Genomic DNA, 17,871 nt, shown 5'->3' on the forward strand with positions numbered 1-17,871 from the left:
ATCTAAAGTTCAGGCAATGAATGAGTGCATGTGCATAGTAAAATCCCTCGCAAGCCTCACTGCCTACTATCCGTATAGCCTCCCAACTTCCTTCTTCCTTCCCGTCCATTAGTTGGGAGGACGATTGGATGTTTGCACATGATTGCTACAAACAAGCACACACCTACACTGCAATATAGAAAAACAGACATACATGCTAAGGTAGACAAACATTTGAAATAACCACTAAAGGTTTAATTTTTTTTTTTTTTAGCCTAGCTACCTAATCTAAGTCAAGGGAATAATAAATCGAGCAGTTTTGTTTCATGTCTCTCGATGGTTGTATAGTCAAGTCCTACCCATTGCCGAATTCACACACTCACAATCACATCATACAATACACATCAGCAGCCATATGTGACCAGTGTCAAGCATGCTCTCCGCTTCCTTGCCAAGCACCCAACGTTATTAAACAAATGAGCTCACCGCAAACCGCCCAAAACCATCAAACTCTGCCCAGGTTTGTGGACTCACAAGTTCAACCTCTTGTTTTCCACCCATTCAGTCAAGGTTGCCAATGCTGCAAGGGTGACAACATCGCGCTCATCCGTCTCCTCGTACCTTTTCCTCAACATAGCAAGGTACCTGTCATAGTCAAAGGCAGACCTCGCTTGTCGCTTGGCGTCCTGTCCCTTTACGCTGGCAAGTACCGCAATATCTGCGAGGCCATCATTTACAGGACGTGCTCGCAGGTATCGTACCAGTCGTTCAAGATCCCGTTCTGGGTGCCATTGTAGAATAGCCAACGGGTCTAACCTCCGCACGACAGCCGTCTGCAATTCCTGAGCCTGCTCGGCAAGAGCCAGGCAACGCACCTCCTTGACGACAAGGCCAAAATTGACGGGATGCGTGCAGTCCTGACCGTTTGCGAGATACCTGTAGGCAAGAGCGCAAGCTTCAGCGATCCAGGCCTTGGGAATGTGAAATTGCTCCAGCTCCAAGAATTGCTTGACGCCTTGTTGGTTTTGCTCGCTCGCATTGTAGGGCGTGTTGGCGAACTCCATCGCAACACGGGCGATAACGTCACGGACAGCCTTGGCTCGTGAGGTTCTGTCCGAAAGATGCAGTAAAACAGTAACCGCCTGGGACCAATGCATCTTCTCCATCAACTGCGCACCATAAGACACGGTAAGCGAGTCTGCCTTGGCACTAGATTCGAAGGATGTCTTGCCCGCGACCGAGAGCAACTGCCCAAGTTGCCAACACAGAGAGTAGTCGGTGTGGGAGGGCGAGCAGCTTTCAGGCCGAAGAACATCTTCGAGCTTGGCCCTTCCGCCATACAGCTTTAACAAACCCCACATCAAATCTTGGATGTTTTCGGAATTCTCTTTGTCTTCGCGCGCCGCCTCGTCCAGATACCATGGCCGAGGCTCTGGGATTAATCCTTTGCCCATGTCCTCGTCTGCCTTTTCGATCGCCTTGGAGATATCATCTCCCGTTGAAATACCGTACCACAGTCGAAGACCGAACGCCTGCTGCCAATCAAGTCCGAACTGATTGGACAAGATCAGAGTGTCGAGGCGATTCTCACTGCCTGCTCCGGTCTTCCCCTCGCACACAGCAACGTCACCCGCAAGCAGACCATATATGGCTCGGAGAGGACTCTCAATCTCGGAGAGTACATCGCCGTCGTACCATACTTGTACTTGCTCCGCCATGTCCTCCCTTGCTTTGTCGCTCGTGCCCACCAGGGCAGTGAGTGTAGCTAGCTTGTAGTGCTTGCCGTCAATGAGGTGCTTACAAGCGTCGGCAACCTGATGACCAGCAAGGGAGAGGAAAGCCTTTTCATCGCTTCTGCTGGCTTCTGCGGTAGCAACAGACGTCTTATCTTGTACCAGCCTTTGCCAGAATTCGGACAGTTTCCGTCGCCGCAGGAGCTGCCCATTGGCGCCCTCGATAGGGTCAAATAGAATGCTGGCTAACTCCCATACCAAAATCTCGTAGCTCGTAGCGGAAGTGGTGTTGGATATATCGTTGACAATGTCCTTGAAGAGAGGGACTCTCTCTGGCTGGACAACCTCGGGCACATTACCTGGCCCAAGGCGAGTGGCAATCCAAGATCGGTGGTGAGGTTCCGCGCCCAGCTGTGGTGAGTTGTGGGATAATTTGAGGGACCAGACCTCACGCGCCTGTGTCGAGATACCCGTGCTGATCTGGAGCAGGTTACCTGCAGGCTGTTTGTAACCCGGAGACCTGGCCATGAGCAGTTTGTTGTCTGGACCCCATCTCGGCTTGAAGGAGTTACGAAGCTGCCGCTGCCGGGCGTCTAGGTCCATGGTACCCGCCGCCCCGTCTTGGTGTTGTCTTTGATACGGCCACTGGAAAAGCAAATTCTTAGCAATCTGTAATTCTTTTTTTTCTCTTCTTCCTTTTTCTCTTCTTTTCTGCTCAACCTCTTTTCATGCTACATGATTAAAAAACAAGACATTTTTTTTTGTATCCATATGTAAAAACGAATAGGGCATATATTGGGGTGCAATTAGTTGGACAGGGAATATGGGCAAAGGGGACTAGAAGACGACGGTGTCACCGACCTTGATAAAACTCTTGGTCGGCTGCACAAACGCCGCCGCATCGTCAGCTCCAGAGATCTTGTCCTTTCCAAACAAGGAGTTCATCAAATCGATGCTTGTTGCAAAGCCGCGTCCATCGGATACAACCCTCCTACTCCCGGACTTCTCTCTGGCAGGCTGTTCTCGGTGCTTGTTTACAGCCAGTTCTTGTGAAATCTGCAGGGCCGCACGGTCACGCGGTCTGCCAGAGTTCACCGACTTCTTCAAAATATCCATCCAATCATCGCCTCCAGTAACTTCGTAACGCGCAGGCGCTGTCGATTCCCTGATTGCACGCATTCTCGCCCTCATTATGCCAGCGGGTGCCTCCATGACAGAAACAGCATCTGCCGGCGGGTATGTCGAATCGTGAAGGGTGACCTGGGCCATTGCAGCCTCGGGCGACTCAAGGTCGTCCTCAACGGTCATCTCGAGGTCTACATGGTCTTGGACATGGTCAGCCGCAAGATCATCGGATGCGGAATCGGAATTGGTAGTGGGCGAAGGAGGCCGTACAGAAAGGCGATGGTCAGGGACGACCTCGTCCATTACTTCAGCTTCAGCAGCTGGGTCAAAAGCTCCAGGAACATGACGCTGCGGGCGGTTGGTGGTGTATGAGTCGGCCGTGTCCATCGAATCGTAGTCTGAAGCCTGGCCTTGACGGGGGCGCGCTTGAAAGCCGGACTGAGCGTCTGACTGGTTCATCTCGGTGTCATCGTCCTCTTCATCGTCATCAAGGCCATAGGTGGTGAAGTGCTCCACGCGGAAGACCCAAACACCGGTTTCCGCATTGTAGTCGACAAACTCGGTGTCTGGAATACGCTTGAGGCGTTCGATGTGCTTCTGGTGGCCACGGCTACCAGGCTTCTCCCTGCCTCGCGGCCACGAGTTTTCCAGAGTGATCTCTGCAGGCACATTGAGCCCCTTGCCCATTGCTGGCTTCTTGGCGGGGTTCGGGTATACGGTACACGAACGAGGGCTGAATTGAACCAACTCGACAAAGATTTCGTCCAAGTTGATATTGCTCAGGTCGACAGGGACACGGAACCTAACATTACCGATTCCATGACGGCCAACAGTGAAGTCTGTGACCTTTTGCCGTTGGACCCGGTTCATGTTCTGGATCTCCTCCTTTGAGGGGGACATCCAGTAATCACTGGTTGCAGAATCACCTCCGTTGGATGCAGATGCTCGTTGCGGCGATTCCTCCTCGTGAACGATTGCAAGTTCATTACCCTTGACTTGCTCCATCTCTGGGCCGGTATCCGCATTGTTCGATTGCGAGGAGCCATTGACGCCGTTAGTCATGCGGGTTGTGGGGCGAATGTAGCCAAGATCTTCGGCACTGCCTGATGGCGTCTCTTCCCTAGATGTGGATTCTCCCTGCTCAATTGCGGCAGTGGCCGTGGATGGATCGAAACTGACACGCTTGACCTTGCGGGGGTTCACCAGCTCGGGTGGATGCCGATCCTTGCTAGGGGTACTGAAAAGATCACTGCGAATATCTCGGTTGATGACCAGCTTAGTTCTACCCATGCTACCGTGGTTCCTAGGGCCGGTGCTAGCAGAGAAGGCACCTGGTGCGAGAATACTATCTTCGGCGTTGAATGAGCGTCTCAGCGAGCTTGTGGAGATGCTCTTGTTCAAACTGCGACCTAGGCTGCCAGCGAGTAAGCTCTGTCCAAATCCACCGGGGGTGCTGTTTGCACTTGAAGGAGTCGAAGGAGATCCGTAGGTGCTGTAGGAGAATCCAAAGCCTCGCTTGGGTGTCTGAGGCTTAGACAGACGGTAGATCGGGAGAATCGAAGCCCTGGCAGGTTGTTTCTTAGCCGAAGACAAGGGCGTTGCCAGAGGGCCAGGGTTCTGAACGTCGTTGGCTCCGACGCCAGCAAAGAGCGAGCTTGTTCCAAAGGCCGACATGTCAGCAAGGCTGGTAGTCAAGGCCTGTGGCTGCGCTTGGTTCTGTGAGTTTCCAAAGAGCGAGTTACCCAGCGTGGACTGCTGTTGGCTGCCTCCGAAAAGTCCACCGCCTTGCTGCTGCTGCTGGTTGTTATTACCGAACAAGCCACCACCTGTGCCCTGGGAGTTGCCGAAGAGGGATGGCTTTTGCTGAGTCTGACCCAAGCTACCACCGAACAGAGAGCCACCGGCGGCGGGTTGCTGCTGGGTTTGGGCTGCGCCCGTGTTACCAAACAAGCCACCACCGGTAGCGCCTTGCTGGTTGGTCGTTGAATTGCCGAAGAGGCCACCGGTAGTCGCAGCAGGCTTTGCGCCGCCAAACAATCCGCCACCCGTCTGGGCGTTATTTGCGGCCCCAAAAGCGCTGGTTGTGTTATTGGTGCTGGAGTTACCAAACAGGCCTCCTCCACCTGTGTTGGTGGTGGTAGCGGATGAGCCGAACAGGCCGCCAGCGGGTTTGTTCTGACCAAACAGCGAGGAGGTTCCTTGCTGCTGGTTCTGAGCTCCGAATGCGCCTCCACTTCCGAAAGCGCTTCCGGTGTTGGTTTGTGCCGAGTTGCCGAAGAGACCTCCGCCTTGTTGCTGAGTCTGTTGGTTGTTGTTGTTTCCGAAGAGGGATGTGCCGGTGGAAGCGCCTCCGCCAAATGCACTTGTGCCGCCAAATGAGCTCCCAGTCGTGGAGGCTGCTGGCTGCTGGGCGCCAAATCCGAAGGCACCGCCAGGCTTACTGGCATTAGCATTGGCACCGCCGCCGAACAAACCACCACCCGTAGTCGTAGTGCTTGAACCGAAGCCGCCGCCGGTTGTTGTATTGTTGTTCGAGCCAAAAGCGGAGGTATTTGAGGCGCCGAAAAGGCCGCCCGATTGTGCTGCTGGCTGGGTTGTGCTCGATCCAAACAATCCACCCGCAGGCTTGTTCTGCTGTGAACCAAAAAGACCGCCGCCGCCGCTGCCGAAGCCTCCGGTTGCTGCCGGTTGTGATCCAAATGCAGAAGTGGTCGTCTGAGTGTTGTTGTTTCCGAACAGACCACCTCCGGTTGTAGTGGTGCCGAAACCAGTGCCGCCTGTAGTGTTATTAGTGCCAAATCCTCCTCCTGACCCAAAACTAGAGTTTACACCGAAAGCCCCCGTACCGGTACCGTTGCCATATCGCCGACCCTGATTGTAATCAACCAGACGCAGTTCGTCCGCAGACCACTTCTTGTACGCATCCTGAAAGAGAATGTTTTGAAACGAGTTTTGCTGAGCCGAGTTGTTGAGCTCCTTCTCGACTGTCGGCTGGAAAGCAACCGTGTTGGTTCCGGGCGGGTCGCCGATGTTGGTACCTATGCCTGGGTTGTTTGATGCTCCAAAAGCAGTTCCAGTCGTGCTGCCAAAGCCGCCACCGGTTGTGCTACCACCGCCAAAAAGCGATCCGCCGGTGGTGCCTGTGGTACCGGAGCCGAAAGCACCAGTAGTGGTCGCTGGCTTGCTGGCGCCAAACAATGAGGTGCCACCACCGAACGCTGATGTAGACGGCGCGGCTGTCGTACTGCTTCCAAATCCGCCAAAAGCCGAAGGAGTGGCAGTGGTGTTTGATGAAGCACCAAAGAGGCCGCCACCAGTGGTGCCCGTAGAGCCGAAGGCGGGCTTGTTGGCGTTGTTCGCGCCAAAAGCGCTGGTGGTGTTATTGGAACCGAACGCACCTGCAAAGACCATGTTAGTTAGACGCAATTACAATCGCGTGAGAAGACCCAGGCAAGCTTCGTACTTCCTGTGCTCCCGAAGCCGCCAGTGGAAGCAGCACCACCGCCAAAGAGACCGCCGCCGGTGTTGGTATTGTTGGCACCGAACGTAGTATTGTTATTCTGGCCGAAAGCTAAGTCCAGCGAGAACTACATCAGTTGACCGCCCAGTCTGCTGTTTGTTCGCCAGGGATTGGGAAAATTCCTGCATTGGGGTAGTGGGAAAGGGTTGGAGTGACGGGGCAACGTACCTGAGCCTGTGTTGGATGAGCCGAATGCTCCGCCACCAAAGGCGGATGGCTGCTGGGTGGTGTTGCTCTGGCCGAAGCCAAAGCCGCCCGAGCCGAAGGACATGACGGGCAGAGACCGATGCGGTCAAAAGCTATAAACGCGCCGAAGAGGTTGTCGCGACTTGTAGCTGTGGTTACTGAGATCAAAGATTGTGCCGAGCCGGCAGTAATTGAGTATTGCGCGACTTGACGCGTCAAATCGCAACGGCTACCGAATCGATCACACAGGCAGCCGACTGCGAGGAGCTCTATCGGAGCGCAAACTCAGTGATCATGAGGTTGTAAGCTCCTTCAGGCGAGGAATGCGCCTTTGTGGGTGGAAGTCGCCGCGGGCTTGCAAGGATAACGGGTAGGTAGAACTTTTTTTTTCTTCCTTGGCTGCTCTGAGCTCAGGCTACAGGGGGCTGGTAGCTGGTCAAAAGTGAGCAGATTCTGAAAATATGAATAAAAGAAACCGAAATCGCGTCGGTAGCGAAATGTTCGGCGCGAAAAAAGGGGAAAACAATGGAATACACAAAAAAAACAGATGTAAAGTCGTGGATACAGGACCACTAGAACGCGGCTCCTTTGGACCTTTCTGCGCTAACGTGACAGGAGTTTGTGTTTCCAAATGGTGATGGTCGAGTCTCCCAGAGCGAAAAAAGCCACGGCCCACAAGAGCTTGATGCCGGCCAATTGACTTGGTTTCACTGTGGATATGTGGGGCTACACCAATTTTCTACTGAAGTCACCTCAGGCATCGACGTTTGGACAGATGATTGGATTGGACCTCGAAATATCGAGCATGGATCTGACCTAGTCTACGCCTACGGATAATAGTAGTCAAGCACGCAATATTTAGTAGCGAAAGATGTTGGATAGAATAGTAAGTAGGGGGCCCATCAATTCTAACAGAGGACCAAACTCTTTCCCTTAAATAGGCACATCTTACCAGCTGTGACTCTTAGTAATAACATCGAGACGTCACATGAACATGCATTGCTGCCTGCGCTGTACAGCTTTGATTGGGTAATGGTTGACGTGCTGATTAATTGACTTGGCTTCAGCCTGACTTGCATGTCTAGGCCCTCCGGCCAAACGCCAACCACCTTCAAAATCCCATCATGTTATTCTGTCGACACTACCACTATCCACTTGCCCCAGTTACCTGCACTTTTCCGAGACTATTTGGAATCATTCGCAAATTATCTTTGATTATTTACACTAGCCATTGTTCACCTGCCTCATTCTATATACACTTCTTTTATTTGCTTAGTTTCCGATCAAGAGAACTGAGGAAAAGATTTAGGGGATTTATTCGATCAAAGGCTAGCTACGTCATGAGTGAAAGAGAAAAAAAAATGTACCTGTTCAACAAGTGCGCTCACGCCAACCGAATTAGCAAACCCCAACCAGGGCTACTGAGTGAAGGTAGGTTGTCGGCGAGGCGAGAGATACCGGTGACTCTCTTGTGCAAGAAGAGAAAGCAGTAGATACACAAGAGCGCACGTATCGCATCCTTCCGCGCCAGAGAACAACGAGAATGACCGCAATGGCCCAAATTTGACAAACTTCCTACTCACACCAAAGCCAAAAACGACATGGCTATCTGGTCCCCCTTGAAAACTTTTTTTGACTTAAAATTGGATCAAATCACCCTGTCCATTCTGCTGCTGTGACCTTGGTGCAAACGGGTTGTTCGCGCTTTGTTGCCCCATACCACCAAAGCCATTCGCACCCATGCCCATGCCTGCTGGGCCGGTTGCGGCAGGCATTTGCGGTTGTTGCTGCTGCTGACCTCCGTATGTGATGTTTGGCATTCCCGTGTATTGGGTACGCAGGAAGGGGTTGTTGCCTGTGGCATCTGCTGTGAGTCGAGCAGCGCCTATGCCTGCACTGTTGACAAAAGTGCCAGGCGCGGTGTGCTGAGCTGGGATTCGAGTCTGCCCCACGTTTCCAAAAGTGTCCATGCCGTCGCCATTAGCTAGGAGTTGGTTCAACCGTGCCTCATGTTCGCTGAGTTCCTTTTGTGGTGTCTGCTGCTGCGACGAGGCTGGGAATGATGAGGACTGAGAGAAAGAGTTCTGCTGTTGCATTTGGAACGGCGATGCTTGGTTGGTGTTGTTAAAGGAAGAAAGAGTCTTTTGCTCAGGCAAGCTGCTAAGTGTTGACATTGTCGACATGGAGTTTGCCTTGAAGGGTGAAGGCTTTGCTGCGAATGGGTTGTTGGACCCAGTCTGCATGGGAACCTGCTGTTGAGCAGGCTTGTTGTTCGTAGCCCAAGGGTTGTTGCTTCCGGCTTGGAGAGTAGGTTCTGGCTGCTGCATCGGCATCGGCGGCGGCTGCTGCTGCTGCTGTTGCTGGGCATATGGGTTGTAGCCTGTGGGCTGAGCTTGGAATGGCTGCAAATTCTGCTGTTGCATATTCTGCTGACCATATGGGTCGAAACCTTGGTTAGAGTATCCATTCGGAAATCCAGTCTGCTGGGGTTGGAATCCCGTGTATGCATTGTTCATGAATCCTGTCGGCTGGGTCTGCATCTGGTTCTGGTCGATGGGGTTCGCAAAGAAATCGACTGCATTTCCCTGCGTGTAGCCTTGGTTCAATCCCGTCGGCTGTGGCTGCTGGTTGACCTGAATAAGATCCTCATCAAAGATGGACGAGTTGTTGTTCGCAGATACCTCGAGCTCCCTTCGGCGGCGCTCTTCCTCTTCTTTACTGAGCTTGATGGCTTTGGCAAGGTCGTCGTCGTCCGACTCGTGGCCCTGCCTACCTTCTCGTTTCCTTCGGTCCTCCTCCTCCTGGTGCTTGCTGGCTTCGATCGCGAGTCTGTACTCGGTGTCGTCTTCTTCGTTCATGTGGCGCGGGCGCTCGCGGTGACCGCCTCGCCCTGAAGGCCCACCGTGGTGGTCTGGGTGCTGATGCGGGCCATACTCCTCCAATCCAGTGACGCGTGACTTCCATGACCTTCTGTCACTGCGCTCGGCCCGAAGTCTCTCCTCATCATTGAGCAAGGAAGTGAGCTCTTTGGCGGCAACTCGAACTGCAAGCAATTGTGGTTAGTCGCCTGTCACCGGCGCGGCGTGTGCTAGGAGACGGAGCCGAAAGCGCTCACCATTTTGTCCCACGTCTCTACCGTCCTCGTCAATGTATTGAAACTCGCGCAGCGTCCTGATGATGTAGATGTTCTGTTTGCCCCAGGTGACCACCAGCTCCGATCCCTCGTGGAGACAATAGTCCAGGACCTTGAGAGCCTTCAAAACATGGCGCCAGTTCTTGCCCTTATCGTTGAGGCGTTTATCTATCATGTCCATAATTTCGTAGAACTCGGTTGACCTGCGCAATTCATGTGAGCATCCGAGCCGACAATGGCAAGGCGGCGAATAATGTCAATCGGAATCGGGCGCATACGAATTAAATGTCAGTTGAGCAATCTCGCTCATCTGCGTCCCCGTCGGCCCCCATGGGTCGTTGCTGGTTGCTGCAAAAAGTCGAGTCGTCGTCAGCTGCGTCGACATTCCATCGCCAAAAAGGGGGTCCACGTTGGGTAGCTACCAACCCTCGCGCACTTTGACCTGCACATTTGAGTACCCCTTGGTCACATTCTTGACACTCCTCATTACCCTCGACATCTTGAAAGTGGTGCGCGGCGGCGCGTCGGCGTGGTGGAGAGACGAGCGATTTGATGATGGTGATGGTCGTTCGTTTCTGGCTTTGAAGATGGCCGACCGAAGTTAGATGGCTGTGTACGTAAGATACCGTATGTACGGTAAGTAAGGTGGCGGCGCAGTTCCCTACCTAAGCTCAGACTGGAAATGCGTTACGTCGTCGCTATCTTATCGCCAAGGTCTGGGGACAGCTGCCGACATGGATAGGTTTCTTGGGACCACACAAGGTACAGCCAGCTAAGTGGCAACGGGATTGAATTGGTGGCCGACGTGAGAGGAAGTTTGAGAAAAGAAAAGTTTAGACATTCAAATGATACTATATTGTGTGCCAAAGGAACTTTTTTTTTCTTTCCTCGGCTACGTTGCATAATAACATCCAAACCTGCCGGTCGCAAGGTACAGCTGAGGGGCGCTTGGGCAAATGCAGTGACAAGGTTGTTAACTTGGTCACAGGCGTCGTCTGGTGCGTGCGGTGTTTGGAGGGGACAGCCGATGTTTGGCTCCAATTGGTCCGTGCAAGCACTCAATCAGCTAACAGGGACGGATCAATGGTCTGCTCGTCTCTCATGCACTTGGCAATAAGCATAGGAAGTAGGCTATTTTTAATTTTGCCATTATGGTAAATTTGCAATTTGAAATTGGATAAACGCAAACGCCAAATCGAAAATGTCTGAGCAGAGACAACTGACATTCTAGAATGTCATTTTACTTTAGCTATTTACCCAAGTGAGTAAGTAGGTACCTTGGGTACATTACCTTGCCTCATTTTGTCATGATACAAGGCACAATAGATGGTACCCACAATATTATTCTCATTATAAGCAGTGCTCCTAGTGTTGCGGGCCCCAATGACGTACCGTTCAAGACATCTTACAGGACAAAAAGACATGTTCTCGTTTTGATGGCCAAGGCTTTGACAAAGGGTACATAGGTAGGTAGGTACAGATACCTAAGCTGGTGCGAATACTTCTAAAAATTCAATGCAAAACATGAAATGTCTCCATTAGCCTTCAAAGGTGATGCGTTGTAAGAAACCCTAATATCAACACTGAAGTAAGATGAAAAACTGTCAGAAAAGAGAACCCCGCTTCCCCAAATCCCTTGCAATGTCCGAATAACGCAATACAAATTAAGGTATCTCGGTGAACGCCTGTGCTAAACGCCCGCGATGAAATAACTGGTGATGTCCCAAACACAAACTGGTGCACTAGACGTCCTTGACAATGGGCGTCTGAACTTGCACCGTATCTTCAGCTTTGCCATCAACCTTGGCAGCTGATATCTCCTTGCTGTCTCCTGTGGCATTTGCCTCCCCTCCATTATTCTTAGATGATTGAGCAGCGAGCCTGGCAGCAATCCATGCTGGAGGTAGTCCTGGCCCGCTGTCAGCATTGCCGTAATCGCTCTTTTTGGTTCCCTTGGGCCATCTGCCAGGTCCTCGGCCTGTTCCGCCTGCCTTGCGAACCCGTGTGGTGGAGCTCTTTGGTTTCTTTGCCGGTGCTGAACGACGTGGCCCTGCTGGACGTTTAGGCTTGGGGCGCGGAAGAGCCACAGGTTGTGCAACTGGTATCCGTACAACAGCCGCCCGCGGTCGCTCAACCTTGCGGGATATAGGAGGAAACACTTGGAAACGCGTTGGAGGGATTGCCTTGTAAAGAGACATCCATTTCCGTACGGGAAGTTCCTTGTCCATATTAGAGATTACTTCCTTCGCAACGCTTATCTCTCTGTCACCTTCGATACTTGGCTGAAGTTCGACGTTTTGATCAACCGCTGGCTTCGCCATGTCATCATTAGCTTCAGTAGACTGAAGCACGGTAGGGTCTCCGTTCGTGGCGCCGCCGCCGTTCGCTTCACCGTTGGTGACAGCGGCATACACAACAGAGGTCTCCTCGTTTGAAAGGATGGTGATGGCGGGGCCCGTGGGTTTTGGCTCTTCATCATCCTCACGGGGCGCGATGGCATTGAGAGCTGGGCCCAGCTCAAAGTTCGTCGCATTGCCTCTACCCATGACGTACGGTGTCCACGTGAGATAACGCGGATCGAGCTTCACATACTTTTTGGCCTGCCATTTCTCAACATACTCCTTGCAGAAAGGTAAATCGACCCTAAAGGCGTACAGTTCGGTTTGTGGGTCTCGCACCAAACATCTCAGACCTTCCAACGCGGCGACAACATCGTCGGCTGTCATACCTGTGTCGTCAGAGATTTGCTTGATGCTGAGGCCAGTCTGTTTTTCTTTGTCCTCGGGGACGTGGTCGATAAAGTATTGGCAAAGGACCAGCCGCCAGTAGTTCCTGTAGGAGACCAAACCCATGTCCGATAGCGGCTTCTCGGGTGATCCTGTCTTCTTTTCCACGCGGGTGAGAAGGTAGGAAAAGTCGATAAGCAAGTTTCCATATCCTTTTCGCTGATGGATCGGCAAGGTCAAGATGCAGCTGACGTTGTTTTGACTGCTTGCTCGCTTTTCCTTGGAAAAATACCCGACGAAGTGATAGCCATATTCATCGTACTCGCACAGTACGTAGAACAAGAATGGCTCGACGTCGTAGTACAGGGTTTTTGACCCAAGGAACAGCTTAGCCAGCAAGCAAAGGTTCTGGCAATACACTGGATTCTTGCGGCCATCGACCTCGAAAACCGAGACGGATCCATGACGGTAAATCTCATCGCCTGGGGGATGTTTTGCAGGACACTTGAGCTTGTGACGCCATGCCACGTAGTCCGAGTTCATGTACTTCAAACAGAACTCGCAAATGTAGAGAACCCGGTTTCTGCTGTATTCCTCCGGATAGGGGGCCGCATACCAGGTGTCGATTTCCCAGCCACCAAACTCGATGCATTCGATCTGGCTTGCCGGCCCCGACGGCTTTTTTGATTTTTTGACAGGCACTGTCATAGTTGCCTGCATTTTGAGGATCCTCTCGCGCCACTCCTCCTCCGCCTTTTGTTTTGCTTCATCAAAGCGCTTGCGATCTTCCGGCTGAGGAAAGGTCTTGCTAGTGTCCGCATCGGCTTCGTCGAGGATCCCGCCGTACGGCTTGCCTTTTAGTTCTTCTGACTCCTTGTCAAAAAAGAAGGGCTGATACAATGCCGAGGAAGAAAATGGGGCTGAGAATGGCGCCACCAAGTTTTGTACAGCTGGTTGGGTCTGAGGGCGTGTTGTGCGACCCCGACCACCAAATCGGCCCCCAGATCGACCACCGGAGCGACCGCCAGTTCTTCCACCACGGCGCTTAGGAATCTGTCGTGGTCGAGCCTCTATACGCCTAAGTTCAGTTGGATTGGCCTTGAGCTTTAGGACAAGAGTATCTCGAGTTTTCTTCTCGATGCTGACATGGGCAGAGTCGGACGTCTTTGGTCTCAATGACCGGGAGGATTGAGGCCTGGTAAGGTCCTCGGTGCCTGTTGCGCCATCGTCATGACCCCGGGTCTCCGATGTGTTCTTGCGCCGCTTACGCAACGACATCACGCCCTCGTCGGCCTCCACAGATGATGTCTTGCGCTTCCTGAGCACGCGAGTACCGTCCAAGGAATCCTCATCTGCTGCTAGGTGGTTCTGGGCTGGGAGATCATGACCAGACTTTGGTTCTGCGCCGGTATGCGTGGAAGAGGCCGATCCTGTAGTTATGGGAGAGCAGGCAAGCCCCACACGTTCAGCTTCATCCACATCTCCTTCGCCGGCCAGATCTGTTGATGCGCAATCTGGACATTTCCATTTTGTAGTGCCTGGCAATGTTAGCAAATCCAGGTTCCTTTTATTATGTAAAAAAAAAAAAAAAGGCTTCTTGTTAAAATGAAATATGTGGCAACTTACTGTGCTTTTCATTCCACGCAGAATTATCCTTGGCGCAGTGCTCGTGTGCTTTAAAAAAAAGTCAGTTTGAATCGCGTTGGCTCAATGGGGCGTTTCCACTTACACTTCTCCCCACATTCTCTGCAGGTAACATATGCGCCCGTATCCTCGTCTTCCTTACAGAACATGCAAATGCCGCCAAGTTCGTCGAACTTATCTTCTTCGTCCTCTATGTCGTCTTCGACATTTTCGACGGCTTCGTCCCATGAAGCCTCGCCATCAGATTCCTCAGCACTCTCACTGTGACCAGCTGAGCCTTCACTCTCGTCACTTTCATCTTCGTCATCTGTCTCGCCTGGCTTGATCTTCACGGCGCCAACGCCTTCGTCTTCGTCTTCCTCTTCAGCTTCGTCCTCTGATCTAAGACCATCTACTGCTGCATGATCCAGGTCTTCGTCTTCATGGTCACCTTCGGAAGGCGCATCACTATCTTCTCGGTCTGACTCGCCTTCGTCGTCATCCTGGTCGCTATCATCTTGATCGTGTTCGCCTTCCCCGTATTCTTCGGCAACTTCCTCATCATCTTCATCCTCTTCATCCTCGTCGGCTTCGCCGTCGGCATCGTCGTAATTGTCGGGCTCCACGCTTTCTACCAAGCCTTTCTTATCTGTTTTGCCGTTCACCAGAACTGAGTCACCCAAGTGCGAAGTTTCCATCTCTTCGTCCACGTCGCCGTCGGCATCATCGACTGCCGTATCGTCATAGTCGATCATGTCGACTTCGGCAGTCCCCGCAACCATCACACTATGCTGCAGCTCCTCCTCCATTAGCTGGGCACTGGCCATTGTTAAAGACCCTGGAGGTGCAGACAGCAGCAGGGTGAGTTAATCGAGTCGCCGCGTTTTCGATGGGACGGTGGGGTCGATCGGTGATGCTTTCGCCGACGTGATCAGTCATTCCAGCCTGTCGAGATCTCATGTAGCTTCTAGATACAGTGAGTGTGTTAAAAATGCGCTTGCTTCAGACTGTAACGTTGCGAGTCGTTTCGTGGTCAGGCTGGAGCGGTCGTCTTGGCAAACAAGACGCGCAATACCACAGCGGGCGGCGGGCCTTGTCGATAAATAACACGGTGAGTTGAGAGAATGTGCTCTCCGGCACGTTAAAAAGACAAAATATCAGGATGGAGATTCATGGAGCTGAAGTTGGGCTCAGCCATGTCTGGAGGTGATTGTTGAGCTGATGAGTCTCCTTTCATCTATCTGGGGATTTGGCCGGATGTCGCGACCCGCTAGAGCAGCGATGCGACATGCGGGCAGGTGGGTCCTGACGGCAACACCCCTGTCATCTCAAGTCCAATTTAATGATGCCTGAGGTTGACATGCCGGAGCTGTGGCTATGGTGATCGGCTCAATTGACCTCAACCCATTGAAACACAGCGACGAGCCAAGATAGAGCTCCCGACAGTACAGTCAATAACCTTTGTATAACATCTGCCAGTCAATTGAGCTGTGAGGAGATTCTATACCCGATACGCAACACTTCGCCCGCTAACTATCGCTCGACCAGAAATTTCGACCGGCAAAATGCCTGTTCCATTCGAGACCTTGATTCCCTATGCCATCATCACGGCTGTAAGGATACCTTCCAGTTAGCCTCGACACGCGCGATCGACCATTTGCTAACATCGAAACAGATGTTTGGCATTTCGGGTGCCGGTATCTCGACGGTCCGATGGTACACGAATGGAGGCAAGAGGCCTAGGAGGTCAATTGACCAATGGGATAGGGTATGTGCTGCCCATTCGTTTCTTCACTTCGCCAGGACAGATGCTTACTATGATACAGCAAAGTACGGGAAACCCAACAGTTGATAGCACAGCGATACAACTGCAATACTTCAACTTGGGGACGCGTTTTGCTGACAGGATGCGCTGCAGTGATGGACCGAGACCGCAGGCTCACAGGATTCCTGCGCGGCCAGTCCGACAACCCGATAGCACCACCAGGCTTCGAAGTGAACAACCCATGGAGGGTACGTATTCTCCAACATCCCCGCAGCCCAACAAGTCTAACATGAGATGCTTTACAGACCGAGGAGAGAATGAGTTAAACGCCAGGTACCGTTCATCAGGACTTTGGATGGGGATCGAATCATTAGGCGAAGCAGTGGCCCCAGGGCATACCCCGCGAGATGGACTACGAAGGCGGTTTGTAGCAGCTACATACAAAAAGAATCAATCTCAACAATCAGGCGTTTGGCTTTTTAGAAGCCTCTTTTATGGCTAACTCAATTCATATCACCAACTTGTACCTGTGGTCTATTCTTGTTGAGTCCATCCAGTAATGTGCAAGCCTGACAAATGGCTTGGCTGGACATGTATCCGCAGCGAACGCATGTTCCCAACACCTGTCTGGTAACTGTTCCGCCCTTGCCCTTTGCGGGCGCATTTCGTATGGGAACCCCCATGGTTCTTTGAGCATCAGCATCTCTCTTTTGGTTCTCCAGGGCGCCAACGTCAACCTCGAGAGCTGCAGACTCTTGGTTCTTGCGAAGTCGTGCTTCCATCTCGGCCATTTCTCCTCCTGAACTCCGACCGTTAGCCGACCCACACCCTCCGGGCTCTCCTTCTGGGTAATCTTGGGTAGCTTCCCCTTCTCCGTTACACGCGCAGGAAGAACCAGATATCTCGGACGGCACTAGCCTGGCCATGTCCTCTCCGCTTCGCACAATATCCAATATAGCGCTTGGTCTTACTTTCTCAAGATTCTTGATCAAGCTTCTTGCACTGCCTCGGAAAGCCTCTGGACTATACAAGCACTCTGTACTGAAATAGTCAAGCTTTTTGTGGTGGGCATACAGCACGATTTCCTTCTCATATGCATATTTCAGTGGCTTACTCCGTTTCACATTGTCGGATAGCGCGCTGTTTGCCCCAGTCATGATATTCGTGCTACGTGATAGCCTGGCAAGGTCACCACGAAGCAGATTCATCAGGACAGTCTCGGCCACATCATCGGCGTTGTGGCCTGTAACGACGTGCTTGATATCCAGGACCTTGGCACCGCGGTCAAGAGCCTGTCGCCGGAATATGCCGCAGTAGGTACAGTTGCCCTTCTTACCGACCGTCTCGACAACCTGGTCCATGGTCCAACCGTACAGCTCGTCATAACCGACAATCTTGAGCGGCATGTCATACTGTACTGCGTTGCGCTTTACCGTCTCGAGCGAATCGTCCCGGTAGCCCTTGATCCCCTCGTCCACACTCAAAAGTACGAGTTCGAGGCCATACTTGTGGCGCTCGTTTAGTGTTTTGAGGACCGAGGCCAGTACCGTGGAGTCCTTGCCTCCTGATGCACCGATTGCGACTCTTTCACCTGGGGTGAATAGATTTGAGCTGGTTATGGTGTGATGTACTTCGTCCTCGAAGACTTGGATGAAGCACTTCTTGCAGAGTTTGTGATGATTTTTCGGTCTTTTGATCAGGGCCCGTTCAGTACCACACAAGACGCATAGAGCGGGCGCCATGAGTGAAGTTTGAAAAGAGGGTAGTGGGGTTCTTGGTCGTGTTGAAAAATGGAAAACTAAGGTTGACGCTTGTATGTTGAGTTGTCTTAATTGCTCGATAATTTCAACTCGTAGTATCCACCTTTCGTTACTTCAGTACCTAGTCTGAATCGTTCTTGATCGCACTCCAAGATCCTATGTGACCTGTCTGCAAAGCCATAACCTCTGTAATGTTCGCCGCCGACTAACTACGCACCCAGTTTAGCTTGTCCAGGTGGAGGGAGGTACTTGGTACAAAGTGCTGACCGTTGTTATCCACCGTGAATACCCGCCCACTTTCCACTTCAGACCATGTGAGCT

General features: G+C 52.3%; 5 protein-coding genes across 5 annotated transcripts; 1 reads left to right on the forward strand and 4 right to left on the reverse strand.

The window, feature by feature from the left end:
- Positions 1-221: 221 nt before the first annotated feature.
- Positions 222-7,264, reverse strand: PgNI_04796 (uncharacterized protein). Its single transcript, XM_031124839.1, has 4 exons — positions 6,526-7,264; positions 6,301-6,408; positions 2,574-6,235; positions 222-2,357 (listed from the first exon to the last, which is right to left on the reverse strand). The coding sequence occupies exons 1-4, from the start codon at positions 6,626-6,628 to the stop codon at positions 510-512; spliced, it is 5,721 nt and encodes a 1,906-aa protein (XP_030985213.1). The 5' UTR covers positions 6,629-7,264; the 3' UTR covers positions 222-509.
- A 487-nt stretch (positions 7,265-7,751) lies between these two features.
- On the reverse strand, positions 7,752-10,563 carry PgNI_04797 (uncharacterized protein). The gene is made up of 5 exons (XM_031124840.1): positions 10,342-10,563; positions 10,103-10,255; positions 9,955-10,024; positions 9,659-9,879; positions 7,752-9,586 (listed from the first exon to the last, which is right to left on the reverse strand). The coding sequence occupies exons 2-5, from the start codon at positions 10,173-10,175 to the stop codon at positions 8,181-8,183; spliced, it is 1,770 nt and encodes a 589-aa protein (XP_030985212.1). The 5' UTR covers positions 10,176-10,255; positions 10,342-10,563; the 3' UTR covers positions 7,752-8,180.
- Positions 10,564-11,114: 551 nt separating this feature from the next.
- Positions 11,115-15,230, reverse strand: PgNI_04798 (uncharacterized protein). The gene is made up of 3 exons (XM_031124841.1): positions 14,132-15,230; positions 14,029-14,076; positions 11,115-13,940 (listed from the first exon to the last, which is right to left on the reverse strand). Exons 1-3 carry the CDS (start codon positions 14,850-14,852, stop codon positions 11,419-11,421), a joined length of 3,291 nt encoding a protein of 1,096 aa, XP_030985207.1. The 5' UTR covers positions 14,853-15,230; the 3' UTR covers positions 11,115-11,418.
- Positions 15,231-15,431: 201 nt separating this feature from the next.
- On the forward strand, positions 15,432-16,323 carry PgNI_04799 (uncharacterized protein). The gene is made up of 5 exons (XM_031124842.1): positions 15,432-15,515; positions 15,574-15,638; positions 15,701-15,797; positions 15,932-16,038; positions 16,096-16,323. Coding segments are annotated over exons 2-4 (147 nt in total). The 5' UTR covers positions 15,432-15,515; positions 15,574-15,590; the 3' UTR covers positions 15,934-16,038; positions 16,096-16,323.
- Positions 16,294-17,532, reverse strand: PgNI_04800 (uncharacterized protein; the record flags this gene model as incomplete). Its single annotated transcript, XM_031124843.1, has 1 exon — positions 16,294-17,532. One exon carries the CDS (start codon positions 17,530-17,532, stop codon positions 16,294-16,296), a length of 1,239 nt encoding a protein of 412 aa, XP_030985305.1.
- Positions 17,533-17,871: the final 339 nt, after the last annotated feature.

This window comes from Pyricularia grisea, assembly GCF_004355905.1.
Source record: "Pyricularia grisea strain NI907 chromosome Unknown Pyricularia_grisea_NI907_Scaffold_2, whole genome shotgun sequence".
NCBI classification, from domain to species: domain Eukaryota; kingdom Fungi; phylum Ascomycota; class Sordariomycetes; order Magnaporthales; family Pyriculariaceae; genus Pyricularia; species Pyricularia grisea.